The sequence below is a fragment of the Chiloscyllium plagiosum genome, chromosome 22, assembly GCF_004010195.1.
Source record: "Chiloscyllium plagiosum isolate BGI_BamShark_2017 chromosome 22, ASM401019v2, whole genome shotgun sequence".
NCBI lineage: Eukaryota > Metazoa > Chordata > Chondrichthyes > Orectolobiformes > Hemiscylliidae > Chiloscyllium > Chiloscyllium plagiosum.
Window position 1 is genome coordinate 18,807,419 of NC_057731.1, and position 19,511 is coordinate 18,826,929.

General features: G+C 40.5%; 1 protein-coding gene across 11 annotated transcripts in view; it reads right to left on the bottom strand.

Annotated features, from left to right (window-relative positions):
• The window catches only part of LOC122561108 (kinase non-catalytic C-lobe domain-containing protein 1), a 351,506-nt gene that overhangs the window by 220,248 nt on the left and 111,747 nt on the right, over positions 1-19,511 (bottom strand). For all 11 annotated transcript variants that reach the window (XR_006314907.1, XR_006314906.1, XR_006314909.1 and 8 more), the window contains 4 exons: positions 18,434-18,511; positions 2,566-2,680; positions 2,307-2,472; positions 436-1,364 (listed from right to left, as the gene is read on the bottom strand). Coding sequence is in view for 7 of the 11 variants with exons in the window: in XM_043712542.1 (XP_043568477.1) it covers positions 436-1,364; positions 2,307-2,472; positions 2,566-2,680; positions 18,434-18,511 (1,288 nt within the window). In the remaining 4 variants the exon portion in view is untranslated. The remainder of the gene's footprint in view (positions 1-435; positions 1,365-2,306; positions 2,473-2,565; positions 2,681-18,433; positions 18,512-19,511) is intronic.

Here is a 19,511-nt window from a genome sequence, read left to right on the forward strand (position 1 = left end):
TGACATGGTTCACTGATAGGATTTGGCACTGTGCAGATAGCCCACAATTTTTACTTGTAAAATATAATACCAATCGCAACATCTGCCACAACCTTAGCACGTTAAATAGGCCCCCATGAACCTATTTGGAAGAACAGTATTCCAGCGCCCAAAACATTATTGATTAAAATGATGGTACATGAAAACTAAGTGCAAACCCTCCAAACATCATTTGATGTTAGCACCTGCCTCTTATGTGCCACTGGGTTGAGTTTAAAATCAGGGCGAAAACAAACCAATGCTTTAGCCATGATTTTAAGATGTTCAATAAAACTAAACCAATTGTTCCAAAAGAAATTACTGAAATTAAAACTGATGGTAAAAAATATTATCATTTTGCTCTATTTATATAATTATTTATAAAATAATTTCTATGTTAAAATAAAGATCATCTACCCATGACATGGGCTTCTTCACCATTCTCTAAGTAACCATCAAATGCAAACTCTTCTTTAATGAGCTGAACTGCTTTCTGCAAAAGACTGACAGGCTCTGGGCTTGATGAATTTATTGCCACTAGATTGTCATGACAACATGATGAGATGCATGCAGAAGGTAAGTGGACATTTTCTGAAATTTCCGCAGCAATGTTTGGAACAGCGGTGAATGGTTTTATTTCATATTCAGTATCCAATGACTCCTGCGCAAAACCACATCCCTCAGAGAGTGGTACCTCTAAGGCAACACAGTCAAATTCAACAAATTCACTAGAACTATTATTGGAAGGCTCTGATAGAGTGTCCTTTTTCATCTCAGGCTTTTGATCCTTATGGCCATCAAGTGTAGAATTGGGCAGGTTCTGCAACTGTGATCCAATATAATTTGAAGAATTCCCACTGCTTCTGCCAGAGTCCCTGTTTGAAAGTACTGTAGATTCTGAGAAGAGTCTATTCAACTCATATCCAGAAGTGTTCAGCAGAACTGATACCTGTTCTGGCACAATTGATTGACCAGGTGGTGAAGTTAGTGTCTCCATTTTGGAGTTCTGAAGTTCATCGTTTGTTGGAAAAATGGAAACAGCTGAAGAATCAGAGTTACAATTTGCTTTCTGGTACTGCAAACACATTGTTTGTGCTAGATTTGCTTTGTTTTTAACCATGGGAGAATGGTTGGCAGAATAAATTGAGCTACTTTTAGTTTGATCTGACGAAGATACCAAAGATGCTGGTGTGTGAATGGTGCTCTCAACACTTTTACAGTTCACAGCAGATGCTTCCACAACGATATCATTTTTAATATTTTCGATGGACGTTGCTTCCTGATTCTCCTGTTTCAGAGCTATAACAAGCTGTTTGGCTGTTGAAGTTTTACTTGACACTTTGACACTGTTGGAATAGGAGAAACATCAATTTAGAAAGATAAGTACTTTTGTCTGCAGAAAATGTTGAAAATAATTTTGAATAGCTTGTAAATGTTTCAATCCCATGTGCTTAGACTCTCAATTCATGCAGAAATGATGAATACCAGAAAATGAAAGGAGAAAAATTGAACTACTTCTAAATAAAATGGGAAATCACAAGTGCAAAAGAATGTTGGAATTATTCCCTTTGCTTTCTCCAACTCCCAACCTGGACCCCATATTTTAAGACCGAGTAAGGAGACCGTCCTTCTATAGGAGATAATATTACATACCTCATCAGTGTAGAAGTCTGTTGATTAAACTATGTACCAGTGAAACACAAAAATGTTCTTGAAATATACAGAAATAAAATCAGAATCATATGCATTATACCATTTCCACCTAATGCCACTTACAAAATTAAAATAATTTCACAAAGTTATAAAAATAATAGTACATTTGACACATAAACAAAATGTAACTACATGCTGCACAAGAGGACAAACATAATAAATGATTTCATTCCATGCAAAAGATGAAAAAACACATGATATTGAAAATCATAAAAAAAACTCCCAAATAATTCTATCACTTATGCGGTAAAATTAATAGCTGCGTCTTTTATTGGTTTGGAGGAGTGAAGTTAGTTCAAAGAAACCTTTCATTCATTCAGTAAACTTAACTTTATTCAGAGACATGTTTTTATTATTATTGCACTTGTCTGATTATCCAAATAACACAATTTTAAATTCAGAGCCATTAAAAATGCAACCAATGGATTATTCAATAACTATGTTTTGTATATAATGTGAAAAATACATATTTTTGCTGAATATTTTTAATATTGTAAGTTCCCAATATCAGTCCTGGACACAAATTATAATACTCAGAGGGGATTTGCTTTCTTATATCATTAATGCTTGATTACCTTGTTTTCTCTTTGTGCTCTGTGAGTATTATAGGTTTGAAATGGGTGGCTGGGGAAGTGAAGGCCTCTGGAAGTTTGGAAGGGGACTTGCTCTTTACAGAATACTGACAAGGAATTGGGCCTTTTACAGCTGTCAGCTTACTGTCACTAGCAAGAGGTACAAATCCTATAGATAATGAATGAAAAAGAAAGAAAATTCAATGGTCATGCTTTTGGCAATTAACATGAAAGTGTGCAAAATTCTAATAATAATCAGTACCTAGTCTAGATGATTCTTGGGCAAAATCTGCATGTCCCAGTGGAGAATTTGAAAATTCCAGTTTCTTTGTTTTGAAATTCAATCCAATGACATCCGTTCCTTTTTTGTGGTAATTCTAAAAACAAATGAACAGTTGTGAGTTCACATAATTTTACGTGTAAGCACTAAATTTACAAAAAGAATGAACATAGACTCTAGAAAATTGTATATACAAACCAGAGCAAGAAAAATATTAATAGAGAATTGGCGCCAAAGACTAATTCAAGGCAAAGTTAGACATTATACATTCTTCTTTCTGAAAGAAACGCCTTTTGGATTTCTCAAGGATATCGAGCTAAAGCTAAGGAGTCCTTTATTATTTATGTTTATCTTATTTTAAATAAACTTTTAAAATGGTTTTAAAATCACGCTCACAGCTATTATCTGAATAACAGGAAACAGCTCTATAGTGAAAATATTTCTTTCTCTAAATAACTGTAGATATATCTTGGAGATTACTGAATGTTAATTTGACAGGGAATTGCAAACTCTTTATGAAATCCACTAACTTCACTTGACAAAAAAGAAATTCAGTCTACTGTGCCCTCATAGCCTGAAAATAACCTGATGGCTATACATCCAACCAACCACATTGGCACAAGTGGAAATTGGCAACTTTATTGCATTTATTCTGAATCCAAGGCTCACTATTCCAACCCCCGTCCAGGTGGGGACATCTTGATTGACCATTCAATGTACTCCTGCAGGACTTGAAGATGTCATTATTATAAATTACATAATACGTGAGTAAAAGTTTCTAATTTGTTTTTGGACTTGTGCAAAGGCCTGGCTGAGACCCTCGACCATAGAGTCAGCTGCAGAGTAAGGGGTAGAATTGAATTTGGTAAAAAATTGTTCACTCAAAGTTTCTCCCCCTCTCTAGCTGTAAATGCTCATATTTTGAGTATATTCAAGACAGAGAATGATAGATCTTTCCATACTAGACCTAGGTAGTGGTTTGCAGGGTGTGGTGCTAGAAAAGAACATCTGGTCAGGCAGCATCGGAGGAGCAGGATAATCGATGTTTTGAGCATTAGCTCTTCATCAGGAATGAGGCTTGTGGGCCAAGGGGGCTGAGAGATAATAGGGAGGGTGGGGTAGGGCTGGGGGAAGGTAGCTGGGAATGCGATAGACAGTGAAGGTGGAGGTAAAGGTGATAGACAGGAGAAGAGGGTGGGATGGATAGGTGGGAAGGAAGATGGACTGCCGCCAAACTTTTTAACTCCAGTGGAGGTAAGGTGATAGATAGGAGAAGAGGGTGGGATGGATAGGTGGGAAGGAAGATGGACTGCCGCCAAACTTTTTAACTCCACCTCCCATTCCTCCAAGGTCATGCAGCTCCTGGGTCTCCTTCATCACCGAAGCCTTATCACCCGATGCCCGGAAAAAGAATGCCTCATCTTTCACCTTGGGACTCTCCAACCACAAGAAATCAATGTGGATTTCACCAGTTTCCTAATTTCCTCTCCCCCTATCTTATCCCAGATCTAACCTTCCAACTTGGCACTGTCGTCTTGACCTGTCCTACCTGTCCACCTTCCTTCCCATCTATCCGCTCCATCCTCCTCTCTGACCTATCACCTTCATCCTCACCCCCATTCACCTGATAGAGACAGTGCTGAAGGCATTTCAGCTACTTTTCTAAGAGCTACCTTCCCCCCAACCCCAACCCCCTTCCATTTATCTCTCAGCCCCCTTGGCCCACAAGCCTCATTCTTGATGAAGAGTTATGCTCAAAATGTCAATTCTCCTGCTCCTCAGATGCTGCCTGACAGGTGTGCTTTTCCAAATCCACACTCTCGACTATAATCTCCAGCATCTGCCGTCCTCACTTTTTCCCAGTGGTTTGCCAGGGGCAATTTCAAAGTGTATGGATGAGACAAAATTTGGAAAATTTGTAAACTGTGAAGAGGAAAGTGTCGGAGCCTTAAAAAGACATTGCTAAATTGTGAGTGTGGCTGGATAGGTGGCAGATGAAATTCATTGGAAAAGTATGAGGTGATATAATTTGATACAAAGAAGTATGCTAAAAGGTGTGCAGGATCACCTCAGTTCCTTTGTACATTCAATCTCCTGCCATTTAAGAAATACTTTGCACATCCAATCCTCTTATCACAGTGGATAACCTCATTTTTTTTCACATAATATTCCAGCTACCATGTTCTTGCCCATTCACTGCCTGTTCAAATCTTCCTGAAACCACTTTGCATGTTCCTCATAACATGCATTCTCAGTTAGCTTTGTATCATTCACCAAATTTAAAATATTACATTTTGTTCTCACCCCCAAATTATTGATATATATTGTGAACAGCTGGAGCCTGCCAATGTGAGAGTGACACAGTTATTCCTTCTCTCTGTTTCTGTCTGTAAACCAATCATTAATCCACACGAGTACACTATCTCCGGTTCAATGTACTTTAACCTAACAGTCTCATCTGGCAAATTTATCAAAACCTTTCTAAAAATCTAAGTACACTATGTCCATTGGGCCACCTTTATCAATCTTTTTAGTAACACCTTCAAAAAACTTCAATATGTTCATCAAACAGCATTTTCCATTCACAAATCCATGCTGACTATTTCCAATCAGTCATTATTATTATTCAAGTGTCTGTTTATCGTTTATATAGATTCTAGCACCTTCTCCATGACAGTGGCCCAGTGGTAAGCATTGCTGCCTCACAGTGCCAGGGACCCAGGTTCAATTGCAGCCTTGGGCGACTGTCTGTGTGAAGTTTGTACATTGTTCCCATGTCTGTGTGGGTTTCCTCCGAGTGCTTCGGTTTCATCCCACAATTCAAAGATGTGCAGGTTAAGTGAATTGGCCATGCTACATTGCCCATCGTGTTCAGGGATGTGTAGGTTAAGTGCATTGGTCACGGGTGAATATAGGGTAGGGGAATGGGTTTTGGGTGGGATAGTCTTTGGAGGGTCGGTGTGGACTTGTTGGGCCGAATGGCTATAGGGATTCAATGATTCTATGACTGACAGAAGGCTAATAGGTCCATTTGTTGTTTTCTCTCTGACTCACTTCTTAAGTAGTTGGTGATATTTGCTATCTTCCAATCTGCAGAAAACATTCCAGAATCCATAAAACTTTGGAAAATGACTACCAATGCATCGACCATCTGTAGCCTGCTCCTTTAAAATGGGAGAGAGACCTTCACGTCTTGGGGATTTAATGACTTTTAGTCTCATTAATTTCTCCAGTATAGTTTTCTTGCTAGAACTAATTTCCTTCAATTCCTCGTTCTCCTCAGTCACTTGGATCCCTTCTTCTAATAGATATCTTGTATCTTCCTCAGTAAGAACAGACATAGAGTAATCATTTAACTTCTCTGCTATTTCTCTATCCCCCATTTTACTGACTCGCCCTGTCATGGAACCACCTATGTTTTAAATAATTGTTTCCTTTTTATTGAGCTTTTACAGTTTATGTTTAAATGTTTTGCTGAAATACATTCACATTCTGTTCTCCCTTTCCTTATCAGCTTCTTGTTCCTCATTTATTGTATTATAAAAACCATTTACTTCTATTTCTGGCAATAAGATAGCCCTTTCTTTAAATCTGATAAAATTCAGAAATTCCTTTGTTAGTCACCGTTGGCTTACCTTTTTTGAGTTTTGCACCTTGAAGGAATGGATAATTCCTATAAGTCCTATAATAAGACTATCCATTGCCAATGTATTCTAGGCTTCATTATTAGGGGCATAGAGTACAAATGTAGGAAAGTTATATGAATTTGTAAAAGACACTGATTAGATTTCAGCTAGAGTATTGTGAACAGCTCTGGGTGTCACGCCATTTGGAGAAAGCGAATGCATTGAAAAGAGTACAGATGAGGTTTACAAGAATGGTTCTAGGGATGCGAAACTTCATTTATGAGGATAGATTTGAAACATTGGGATTGCCTTCCTTGGACAGGTGAAGGCTAAGGGGAGATTTGATCAAAGTTTACAAAATCCCAAGTGGTCTAGACTGAGTAGATAGGGAGAAACTGTTCCCATGTGTAAAAGATCAAGAACTAATGGGCAGAGTTTTAAAGCCTTTTTGCAAAAGAAGCAAACATGAGGTGAAAAGAAACATCACACAGCAGACAGTTTGAGAATGGATTGCACAGCCCAGAAGTGTAAAAGTAGCAGGTTCAAAAAAGTCATTTTGCAGATGTACAGGAGATTGGTCAGGTCACTTTTGGAATACTGCATTTAATTCTGATCTCTCTGCTGAATTAAAAATGTTGTTAAACTTGAAAGGATGCAGAAACGATTTATAAGGATGTTGTCAGGGCTGGAGGGTTTTTTGCAAAAGGGAGAGGCTGAATAGGCTTGGGCTATTTTCTCTGGAGCATCAGAGGCTGAGGGATGACTTTATTGAGGTTTCTAAAATCATGAGGGGCATGGATAGAGTGAATAGCCAAAGTCTTTTCCCCGGGGTTGGGGAATCCAAACTAAACGGTATTGACTTAAGGTGAGAGTGGAAGGATATAAAAGAGACCTAAGGGGCAACTTTTTCATACAAAGCGTGGGGCATATATGGAATTAGCTGCAAAGGAAATGTTAGAGGCTGATACAATTACAACACTTAAAAGGCATCTGAATGGGCATATAAATAGGAAGAGTTTACAATGGATATTGCTGGCAAATGGGACTAGATTAATTTAGGATATCTGGTCGGCATGGACAAGTTGGGCTGGAGGGTCTGTTTCCATGCTGTACATCTCTACCACTATTTGAGGCATTCAAGAGAGCACTAAATGATCATTTAAGTGGAAACAATGTGCAGGGGAAAAGGCAGGAGTTTGGCATCTTGTGAAATTGCTTAGCGAACCGGTGCAGAATGGACCATTTGGGTTCTTTCTGCACCCAAGCAATTCTTTGATCCAGTGAAGTAGAGAGAATCTGCAAATGGAGAGAGGAAGATTATGTGAGTGGGCAAAAATGTAGCAGATGGTGTATGATATTGGAAAATATGAATTCATCCATTTTGAAAGAATAGAAAAGAAAAAGACCATTTAAATAGAGAGACATGGCAGAGCTCTGAGAAAGAGAGTTCTGGGTATGATAGGATCATCATAGAATCCCGACAGTGCAGAGGCAGGCTATTTGGCACATCAAGTCCACATCAACCCTTCGAAGAGCATTCCACCCAGACCCACCATCCCTACCCTATCCTTGTAAGTCTGTATTTCCCATTGGGCAATCTGCTAATCCACCTAGCCTGTGCATCTCTGGACACTATGGGCAATTCAGCATGGCTGATCTACACCTGTGGGAGGAAACAAATGTAAAAGTAGAGAAATTTTACAGGAGCTGTATAGTGCCATATTGAAGTCACATCTGGAGTGCTGTGTACTGTTCTTTCTCCTTACTACTTAAACACTGACACTGAATTTGGAGCCATTCAGCAAAGGATCACTTAACTCATTCTTTGGATGAAGAGCTTATTTTATGAAGGATGGTTTGATAGGTTGGCGTTTAGAACAATGAGACAAGATATTATTAAAACATAGATCAGATCTCAAGAGGATTTAATACGGCACATACCGGGAGGGGGTTTCCTCTTATGGGGAGGACTAGAATGAGTCGACACAGTTTAACAATAAGAGGTTTACCATTTAAGACAGAGGTGAAGAAAAATATTTTCCCTTGAAGGCTCATTAAAGGCATGGAATTCATTTCTCCAGAAAGCAATGGAGGCTAGGTCACTGAACTTATTCAAGGCTTACTCAGATAGACAAGGGAATCAAGGTAACAGGACAGAGACAGAGGCAGTGAAATGAAATCGAGAACAGAACCAGATTAGTCATGATCTAATTGAACGTTAGCGCAACCTTGAAGCACTAAATGGTGTACTCCTCCTCTTAAGTCCTATGTTTTTTTTGTCTCTCGTTATCTGTCAGACTTCCTGAGACACAGAAAATCCTGCTGTTCAAACTTAAACCTGGATGACAAATGAAACATGGAGCACATAGCTTTGCTGTAATAAACAGTAATTGATACAACAAAACTTGAGTGCTGCTGCTGCAAAAAAATCTCACAAATTGTTAAAGCTTTTCGTTGTGCATTTGTCAGGACAATTCACAAGAATACCAATATAAAGGGAAGAACAGAATGTTGATTTGTTGGCAAGTGGACTCTGATTGGTGAAGATATTGCCATGGGGAATGAATGACAGTTAACTGCCAAGCTTTACTTAAATTTAAACCAAGAAAATTCCTGATGAAGGGCTTTTGCCCGAAAAGTCGATTTTTCTACTCCTCAGATGCTGCCTGACCTCCTGTGCTTTTCGAGCACCACTCTAATCTTGAGTCTGATCTCCAGCATCTGCAGTCCTCACTTTCGCCTACTTAAATTTAAATCAGTTGGTTGACTCTGATCAAGGCATTACCCAGAGGAATGAACCAGACAATATCTGTTGCTTATTTTGTTCAGCTTAAACAAGCACAATAGGTCAACAGGTTCTTTTTGTCTTTAAAGAGTAGGGCCTTGTAGAAGTACCGGAAGGGACTAATAGCAATCTAAAAGTGGTCTTTATATATTAGATTTTGTGCTAATATTGTAATGGACATAAAAACATTTATGAAATCCATCAGCACCATCAACTGCCATATAGCGGTACTGCACCAACTGCACAATATACCCTTTTGAAAATGTTTAACAATTCAGCAGAACATTCCCAGATTCTCACCTACTGTTACACTGAGGACTTTGTTTTTTTTTTGCTCTCGTTGAGCAGGGGTTTTGATCCTCCTCCAGGGAAATGTGCAGGAATTTATTTTGAAAATAATTCTGTAGCCCTCTGCATTGCACTTGCCTGTTCTTGTATTTTCTGCTGAAATGTGGGTGTATAATCAGTTTATCAAAAACATTATTAATACCAATGAATGGGAGGAGCAAATATTTACAACAAATTTCCCGTCATGTGTTTAAATGACAGTATCTCTGACACCCAGTGTTCATATGAGATGGAGGTAAGACTATTAAATCATTATTGGTCAAAAATTATAAAAATCAATTGAAAAGCAGTTGACTGAGCCAAATAAAGACCCTTCCTAAAGTAAACAAACTTTTCAGGCAGCAAATGTTTGTCAGGTCTCTGCTGCCTTCTGTCATTTTGCAACTTCCCGAGTCAGAGGAAAAGTAGTGGCCCAGAAACAAACTGAAGTTATTCACATAATATAGACAGCAAAAAAATTAACTTTCCCATTCAATGTTTAGCACTAAAATAACCAAGCAGGGCATGTTGTCCAATGTAACTAATATTCCAAAAGTCATAATTATCATTACAATGTAATGTGGCTATTTGAAAAGAATTCTTCAGTAATTAATGTTTTCCTTGCATTTGAACCGAAAACTCCTGTCCCTCCCAGTTCCTGTCCCCTTCCTTTATCTTCATCACAGCAAGTCTGCAGAAATCCTGTTTGTTTATGGCTGCTGAAGTAAAAAGCTGTTTGTGTGCTATAAATCTTGACAGAAAATGTTTTCCAACATTCCTCACAGATTCAGGCTAACAATCAGTTTGGTTCTTGATGTATAGGCATTGTGGTTTTCTTTCAGTCCACCTCACACAAGCTTTGTGCTTCCTGCTCATTTGATTATTCATCGTCTTCAGTGAAGCGGAACCCATGTTACTGGCTGGCTGAACATTGTGAAGCAATCACTGAATCCTCAGGCAATATTCTAGGGGCTGGGCTGCTAAGGTACAGCCCTACAGTACTCACTGGAGTCAGTCTTTAAGGTCATGGGGAATTGCCATGACATTCACCACCTTGCTCTTTTAAGGGCGGAGCCATTGGGACTGGGAATAGCAGGGGGAGGAGGTGATGCCTTCCAAGATGATTGCAATCCAGATGGGCTGATTGATTACTTACTGAGCTCTGGTTCCACTAGGGTACCATCTTATGCCATGTTTCTCCACAGTTTCCCATCTTGCTATCCATCTGCTTCATCCGATTACTAAGTCCTTTAGACGACAATATTGCGATAAAGGCTAAAGACCAAATGGCTTTCCAGTACAACTTTAACAACACAACGCATTTGTGACAGTCATAAAGAAGGAAGTTGAAAGATCTTTCCTTTTGTGATAAAACACACAAAAGAAAAATCTTTTACAAACAAGTTCTGAAATAAATAAACAAGAAACCTACAGAGTTGTGCCGCACTGCTCTCATGTCGTGCCTTGTCTGATCAGGAGGTGGAGAAAAGTCATTAGCCTTGGGCCTAGTATCCAAGCAGACAGCCTCTGGTTTTTCATGTTGACTTGAAGACAAAATGAAAGGGGTGGAGGGATTTGATGGCCTATCACCTGACTATTAACTCAGAAACTCAGCTAATGTTCTAGGGACTCAGATTCAAATCCCTCTGTGGCAGATGGTGGAATGTGAATCCAGTTTCCAGTTTTAAAAAACTGAGAATTAAGAATCTACAGATAACTGTTGTCGATTGTCGGAAAAATTCAGCTGGTTCATTAATGTCCTTCAGGGAAGGAAACTACTATCCTTATTTGGTCTGACCTACATGTGACTCCAGAGCCTAGCAATGTGGTTGACTCTCAACTGCCCTCTGATATAGCCTAGCAAGCCATTCATTGAATTAATCGCTACAAAGACTGGACAAAGAAATGAAAGCGGATAGACCACCTAGCATTGACCTGGGCACCGGAAAAGACAACGGCAAAAACAGCCTTGTCAGACTCTGCAAAGTCCTCTTTACATCTGGGGGCTAGTGCCAAATTGGGAGAACAGCCTCACAGCCTACTCAAACAACAGTCTGACACGTGCTGACAGAATCATACCTTACAATGTCCCACCATCGCCATCCTTAGATATGTCCTGTTTTACCAGCATGACCTTCCTCCCTTGGCTGATGAATCAGCACTCCTACATATTGAACAACACTTAGAGGAAGCACAGAGGATGTAGGGGTGCAGAATGTACTCTGGGTGGGGGTTTCAATGTCTACCACCAAGAGTGGCTTGGCAGCAGCATTACCGAATGATCCTTTTGGATCCTAAAGGACAAATCTGCTAGACTGGGTCTGCAGCAGTTGGTAAGGGAACCAACGAGAGGGAAAAACATTCTTGACCTCATCCTTACTAATCTGCCAGTTGCAAATGCAGCTTTCTAGGACAGTTATTGGTCAGAGTGAAGACTGCACAGTCCTTGTGGTGAAAAAGTCCCACCTTCACATTGAGAATTTGTATTTTGTGGCACTATCACCATGTTAAATGAGACAGATTTTGAGCAGATCTAGCAACTCAAGATGGCATCCATGAGGCACTGTGGGCCATCAACAGCAGCAGAATTGTACTCTGCACTATATGTAACTTCATCACCCGGCATATCCCCCACTTAACCATTGCCATCAAGTCAGGAATCAACCTTGATTCAATGGAGGGTGCAGGAGAGCATGCTGGGATTAGCACCATGCATACTTGAAGATGAGATGCCAACCTGGTGAAGCCACCAAACAGGATTACTTGCATGCCAAACAGCTTAAGCAGCAAGTGACAGACAAAGCTAAGCGATCCCACAACCATTGGATCAGACCAAAGCTCTGCAGTCCTGTCACATCCAGGCATTAATAGTGGCATACAATTAAAAAACTCCCTGGAGGAGGAGGCTCCACAAACATTCCCATCCTCAATGATGGAAGAGCCCATCATATCAGTGCAAAAAGATATGGCTGATTTCTCTCAGCCTCCTCCAGTGGTCCCCAGCGTTACAGATACCCATCTTCAACCAATTTGATTCATTCCACATAGTATCAAGAAACAATTGGAGGTACTGCATACTGCAAAGGCTGTGGGCCCTGACAACATGCTGGTAATAGTGCTGAAGGCTTGTCCTCCAGAACTTGCCACTCCCCTATGCAAGCTATTACAGTACAGTTACAACACTGGCATGTATCCCACAACGTGGGAAATTGCTCAGGTATGTCCTGTACATAAAAAGCAGGACAAATCCAAAGTGGTGAATTACTGCCCCTTCAGTATACTCTCGATCATCAGTAATGTGATAGAAGGTGTCATCAACAGGGCTATCAAGCAGCACCTGCTCAGCAATAACCTGCTCAGTGATGCCCAGTTTGGGTTCTGCCAGGACCACTCAGCTGCTGACATCATTACAGCCTTGGTTCAAACATGGACAAAAGAGCTGAATTCCAGAGAGGAGGAGTGAGTGACAGCCTTTGACACCAAGGCTGCATTCGACCGATTATGACATCAAGGAGACGCTAGCGAAGTTGGGCAAACTCTCCACTGGGAGAAAGTGAGGACTGCAAATGATGGAGATCAGAGTCTACAGTGTGGTGCTAGAAAAGCACACCAGGTCAAACAGCATCCGAGAAACAGGAGAATCGATGTTTCGGGCATAAGCCCTTCATCAGGAAATTCTCCACTGGTTGAAGTCATACTTAGGTAAAAACAATGACTGCAGATGCTGGAAACCAGATTCTGGATCAGTGGTGCTGGAAGAGCACAGCAATTCAGGCAGCATTCGAGGAGCTTCGAAATCAATGTTTCGGGCAAAAGCCCTTCATCAGGAATAAAGCATGAAGGGCTTTTGCCCGAAACGTCGATTTCGAAGCTCCTCGGATGCTGCCTGAATTGCTGTGCTCTTCCAGCAACACTGATCCAGAATGAAGTCATACTTAGCAGATAGGAAGATGGTCATGGTTGTTGGAGCTCAGTCTTCTCAGCTCCATGACATATCTGCAGGAGTTCCTCAGGTCTTAGGTCCAACGATCTTTAGCTGCCTCATCAATGATCTTCCCTCCACCATAAGATCAGAAGTGGGGAGGTTCGCTGATGATTGTACAAAATCCAACACCATTCATGACTCCTCAGATACTGAAGCAATACATATTCAAATGCAACAATATCTGGATGATATCCAGGCTTGAGCTGACAAGTAGCAAGTAAATTTGCCATCGCTACCAATAAGAGACAATTTAACCACTGCTCCTTGAAATTCAATGGCATTACCATCACCGAATCCCCTGCTATTAACATTCTGGGGGTTACCATTGACCAGATATTCAACTGGACTCACCATTTAAATAGTGGCTTCACCAGCAGGTCAGAGGCTAGGAATAGAGGAGTGAATAACTCACTTCCTGGCTCCCCAAAGCCTGTCCACCATCTACAAGGCACAAGTCAGGAGTGTGATGAAATATTCTCTACTTGCCTGGATGAGTGCAAACCCAACAACACTCAAAAACTTGATACCATCCAGGACAACACAGGCTACTTGACTGGCACCACATCCACGAGCATCCACTCCCTCCAACACTGACGCTCAATAGCAGCAGTGTGTACCATCTACAACATGGACTGCAGACATTCACTGAAGAAGCAACTTGCATACCTATAATCATGTCCATATAAATGGACAAGGAGAACAAATACATTGGAAACCTCACCACCTGCAAGTTTTCCTCCAAGCCACTCACCATCCTGTCATGGACGTATATCGCCATGACTGAGTGATTAACAGAGAATAGTATTGGACCTACACAGTCCAGGTTTGCAGAATATACACCAAAGATGCCGCAGAGGTCATAATTTGCTCGCTGTAAAAGCTTCTATTACATGCATGGCAGGCCCTCTTTAGTGTCTTTCCCTGTAGAAAGTGTCCTGCAGGCTACTCGCTGACTGAAAGAGCTATACCCAACATTTTGATGATATTTGGTTTTGATTGTGCTGGTTTCAGTGGAACTACAGAGCTAACATTATTAAGTTAAAAACTCGTTCTGATCTGCCACAAAGTACGAAAAGTAATCTAAAATGTCTTGTAGCTGTGAATGAAGAATCTTTCAATTCTTATAGCTTCTTATTGCAATCTTTCACGATTTCTGTACCATCTGCCACTTTACTATGTTTACCTCACAGTTTCATTTAACCACAGGGCACCTTTGAAAAATCACCAGTTTTCCCATTGCTGATAACTTGACTGGAAACAGCACATTTTAATAACTTAGCTGCAAAGACGCATGTTAATATAATTATTCCAACGGCTGCCTGCACAACAACTGATTTAATTTTATATCCCCTTCCATTGGTGTGAATTTCTACATATGCCTCTTTCCTTCCTACACAGGTGGCCCATAATGCTGAGAACAGAACTGTGTGGGAAGAGGCAATTCTCTGAAGAAGCAGCACCTGGCTTACTTGGTACAGAGTTGTGCATGAAGAATGTGGCATAACAAATTTGTAGCCTTTCATCAGGCTGAGGACTAGTGCCATTTTTAGCATCATCTTCATTCTTACTCTATCTGATCACTCACTTATTAGATGCCACAAATGAAAGTTCCATTGCACAAAGTGTGGCAAATTCTAATGTAATTCATTCTGCATATCATTCGGTTATTGTCTCCTTTCACTCATTTTCTAGGATTGTTAAAGTAGGGAGTGCAGCTTTAAGTAAAGTCTGCACTTGGTCTCCACTTTAATGTATACATTCACTGCGGCTGTTCAAGGCACTGGAGCCCATTCTGTTGCTCCCAGCGAGGATTAGTGTTTTTGGAGAGTAAGAACTTGGAAAATGGTGGTTGCCATTCCCCTGACTTCTCAAATAATTAAGCGCAGGAGCTGAAAATCCAGATATGCAGGCCCATAATTTCCTGATCAGGCCTTGATTGCAAATGTCATTCATCTATGGAAGGGCTTGAGTGGGAAGTCAGAGCAACTAATATATTTCAAAACATAAGCTGCAATGAGCAGACCCTGAATCTGATGATCATTATATTAAAATTGTGGGATATAGGTAAAGTAGTGTTACTTCTGCAATCATAATTACTTATGCAAGGTAAATGAACTCCCACCAGTGTATAATTGTTTCAACCAAGAGCTGAGTCAACAAGAATGAAAACTATGTGAAGTAACTATATAATTGTTTTTGTATTAGCTAAAATGTGCATACAAGAATGAAACGTGCCTGCAAACAATGGTAGATGTTACAGACAAATAGATAAGGTGCTGTGAGGATGTAGGTTAAGCCAGATATGCCTGTACAAACAGTAGTTATAAGCATCTGTTTCCCAATTCTGCAAAAACAAAAAAAACAAACCCCAATTAAAAGGTGATAAGGTTCAATATGGTTGAGGAATGGGAGGAAATGTTACAAGTAAGGGAAACAGATGGCAGTGAAGGAGGGTATACCTAACAATGGACCACAGCAGGATGTGGTGAAATGGCCAAGTAAAACTTGCACTTTGTTATGCACAAGGCTGGATAAGGCAAGAGATAAACAATAGTAATGGGCACCGGGTTTGGAGTGGTGAATCCTATATAAGAAACGTACTTGCTAAACTCTGCCAGTCTATTTTAGGCACCACACTTGCAAGCATATAATAAACATACTGATCACTTCAAATCTAGTCTCGGATGAAATTATTGAAGTGAGTGACCTTCGTTTCTCACAAAATCAATCAACTTGCATAAGGTCATCTTGCACATGTTAACTGTCCAAATAAAAGATAAAGACTAGTAGTCTTTTAGCACCACCTTTCACCACCTCTGAACAAAACCAAACTATATAAACACTATTTCAGATGTGGTCTCACCAACACCCTGCGGTAAGACTTCCATGTTGTTATCTTCCAATCCCCTTGCAATAAATGTACAGACTTCCATTTGCCTTCCTGATCATTTGCAGTACCTATGGACTGACATTCTGTGATGCATGTAGCAGAACACTCAGATACCTCTGTACTGCTGGCTGCTGCAATCTCTCTATCATGAATACCAACATAAAATTTCTGTCCAAAGCCTCCACCATTTGTTTGGTCAGAATCATCAGTTTTCTTGGCTACTTTCTAGAGGAGCAATGCTAGCTTTAGATAATCTTTTCCTATTCAAATCATTAGAAAGTCTTGTTTCTTTTAATATTACTATCTAACTTTCTGAGTCTTTATTATATTTTTAATCATTATTTTCTGGTACGTAAACTCTGACCTTCCACTCAACTTTGCTGATTTGCATACTATTACTTTCAACTTAATACCATTCTTAATATCCTTTTTTAACCACAGATGATGCATTCTATACAAGGAGTTTTCTTTCTCATGTGATTAAATCTTGAATTTTGCCACTGCAACTGCCCAATCCTACCTTTTAACCTAACTTCCCCTAGTTTACCCTCGTGTAGTCCACCTTCATATCCTTTTGGTTACCTTTATTTACACCAATAATCATGGGCCTACACTTCTCCCTTTCAAATTGAACTTACATGCTATCATGTTCTGATCCCTGTCACCAAGAGGGCCTTTTACCAGGAGGTTAATGATTGCTCCTGTCTCACTAACTAAGTTTAATTGACAGAGTATACGTTTTGCCAGAGGGGTCTCTTCCTCACCCTTCACCCCAACACCACCAGTGATAAGGACCATAGTGAATCAGGCCCCACTCCAGCAGATTGCCCCACACTCAGAGTGACAGTGATTCAGGTGAAGACATCTATCATTTTATCAGAGAAGGAAGTCCTTGTTCGGAGATCTTCTGGACAATCAGTTGGCCAACAGCCCTCTAGTCCCAGCAGCACCAGTAATAGCAATGTGCACTGCTGGCACAGCATCACCCTCTTAGAACACCAATAAGAAGCCAAATAGAGTAATGAGGATCCTCAACAAGTCCATGATAGGAGGCCACACAAGACAGCAGTGTGAAATGGTACATGGATAGCAACGACCATGAAGCAATATCAGGGCAGGGCTGGGAGAATCAGAGAGGCAATTCCTTGGGGAGCGAATGGAATCTCAGGAGTGTCCATGAGGCCCATAAAAAAAAGCTATCCTCCCTTTCTTGATAGTAACCCCAGGAATGACATCTGCAGCTTGAAACCTGGCTTCATTCTCTGCCTTCAGTCAAAAGTCTCAATTGGCCAAAGAGTGATTGAGCCATTAAAAGACATCACTAATTGGGAGTAAAACTGCAGTATGTATGGGACAGGTGGGCAGACATTGGAAAAGGCACCCATGGTATTACATTGAATTTTCCACCTCCTCCTTGCCTGTCTGCCAAGCCATTGGAAAATTGTAAAACTCTGCCCAAAGGTTTCAAAATCTGAGGATGTTCAACCAGTGTAAAACATGTTGGGAACTGATAATGTTGACCTCTGCTAATAGACCTGGGGTCGACTTTATGCTGTTGTTCCTAATGTAAATCAGTGAGCACCTGATTTACAAACTGCAAGCTCTGAGTTCATTTAAACTTAGAGAACACAAGTATATATTATTCATAATCATGACATATGATTTAGCATAGATTTATAATTTTGAGAACGAGAATATCAAATGAATGTTTTGAAGTGATACAATCATTTCTGATGGAGAGATTAAGGAATGTAGTGAAATGAATGCTGGAGCTTGAACTATCAGGATGAAGGAAAAGTGGAAGGCCTGAGACCAGATGGAAAGATGTAGAAAAACTTTAATCGCATCAAGATAGGAAGGGGAATAATTGACTGATAGGGAAGATGGAGGAGGGTGATTAACTGGCATTGCGGTAACTTCAAGGTAATTGGGAGAAGCCAAAAGAAGAAATGTCGAATCGAAAATGATGATATCACCATAGCATCAAATGAGTCTCAAAGTTAATAATCTCCAAAATCTGTGGTCTGTTGAGGGGATAAGCAGTAAAATAAACAATATAACTATGATATTTCAAGCATTACTTTAATTCCTCTTTTCATGTAGTTCATGCGCTTATTCCAATGTAAGCAACATCATAATAATTCTGGCAGTGATGCAACAGAAATTAAAACTGATGTTTCAGCAACAAAGAAGGAAGGGTCTCTGAACAAAATTATTTAATGAGAATATAAATGTACCTGTATAACAGAATTCCTCAGCAGAATCAGAATCTCTCTGCTGTCAATCCCTCGCTTAATGAGATAATCATTGCAAATCTGTGAGAATAAAAAAATTACATGAACAAAAAGGCTGATGATGTCATTTGCAGTTTCTGATTTCTGTAAACTTTCTGGATTTGCAGGACAGAGCAAAACAATATGTTTTCCCATAAACTAACTTCAGCTCTTCACCTGTTACTTTAATTTTGATAGATCATTTCAAACATACGTGAGCAGAATGAAAGAACATCACAATTTAAGATCTCTGCCTGGAGAATTTACTAATCCTAGTTTAGACCACCTAGATGGTTACTGAGGATTCCTATGCCAGAAGAGTGTAATGAGTTTTTTTGAAGAGTTTTTTGGGGCGGCACGGTGGCACAGTGGCTAGCACTGCTGCCTCACAGCGCCAGAGACCCGGGTTCAATTCCCGCCTCAGGCGACTGACTGTGTGGAGTTTGCACATTCTCCCCGTGTCTGCGTGGGTTTCCTCCGGGTGCTCCGGTTTCCTCCCACAGTCCAAAGATGTGCAGGTCAGGTGAATTGGCCATACTAAATTGCCCATAGTGTTAGGTAAGGGGTAAAGGTAGGGGAATGGGTGGGTTGCGCTTCGGCGGGGCGGTGTGGACTTGTTGGGCCGAAGGGCCTGTTTCCACACTGTAAGTAATCTAATCTAAAAAAAAAGTAACAAAGAGGACATGATCTACTGGAGTTTAGTCAGGTATTTGACAAAGTTCCTCATGGTAGACTGGTTAGCAAGGTTAAATCACATGGAATACAGAGAGAACTAGGTTTGTGCAAAGATTTGTAGCTTGGGTGCTCGTTGTTGTGGTTCTGCTCGCCGAGCTGGAAGTTTTTGTTGCAAACGTTTCGTCCCCTGGCTAGGCGACATCATCCGTGCTTGGGAGCCTCCTGCGAAGCGCTTCTTTGATGTTTCCTCCGGTGTTTATAGTGGTCTGTCCCTGCCGCTTCGCAGGAGGCTCCCAAGCACTGATGATGTCACCTAGCCAGGGGACGAAACGTTTGCAACAAAAACTTCCAGCTCAGCGAACAGAAC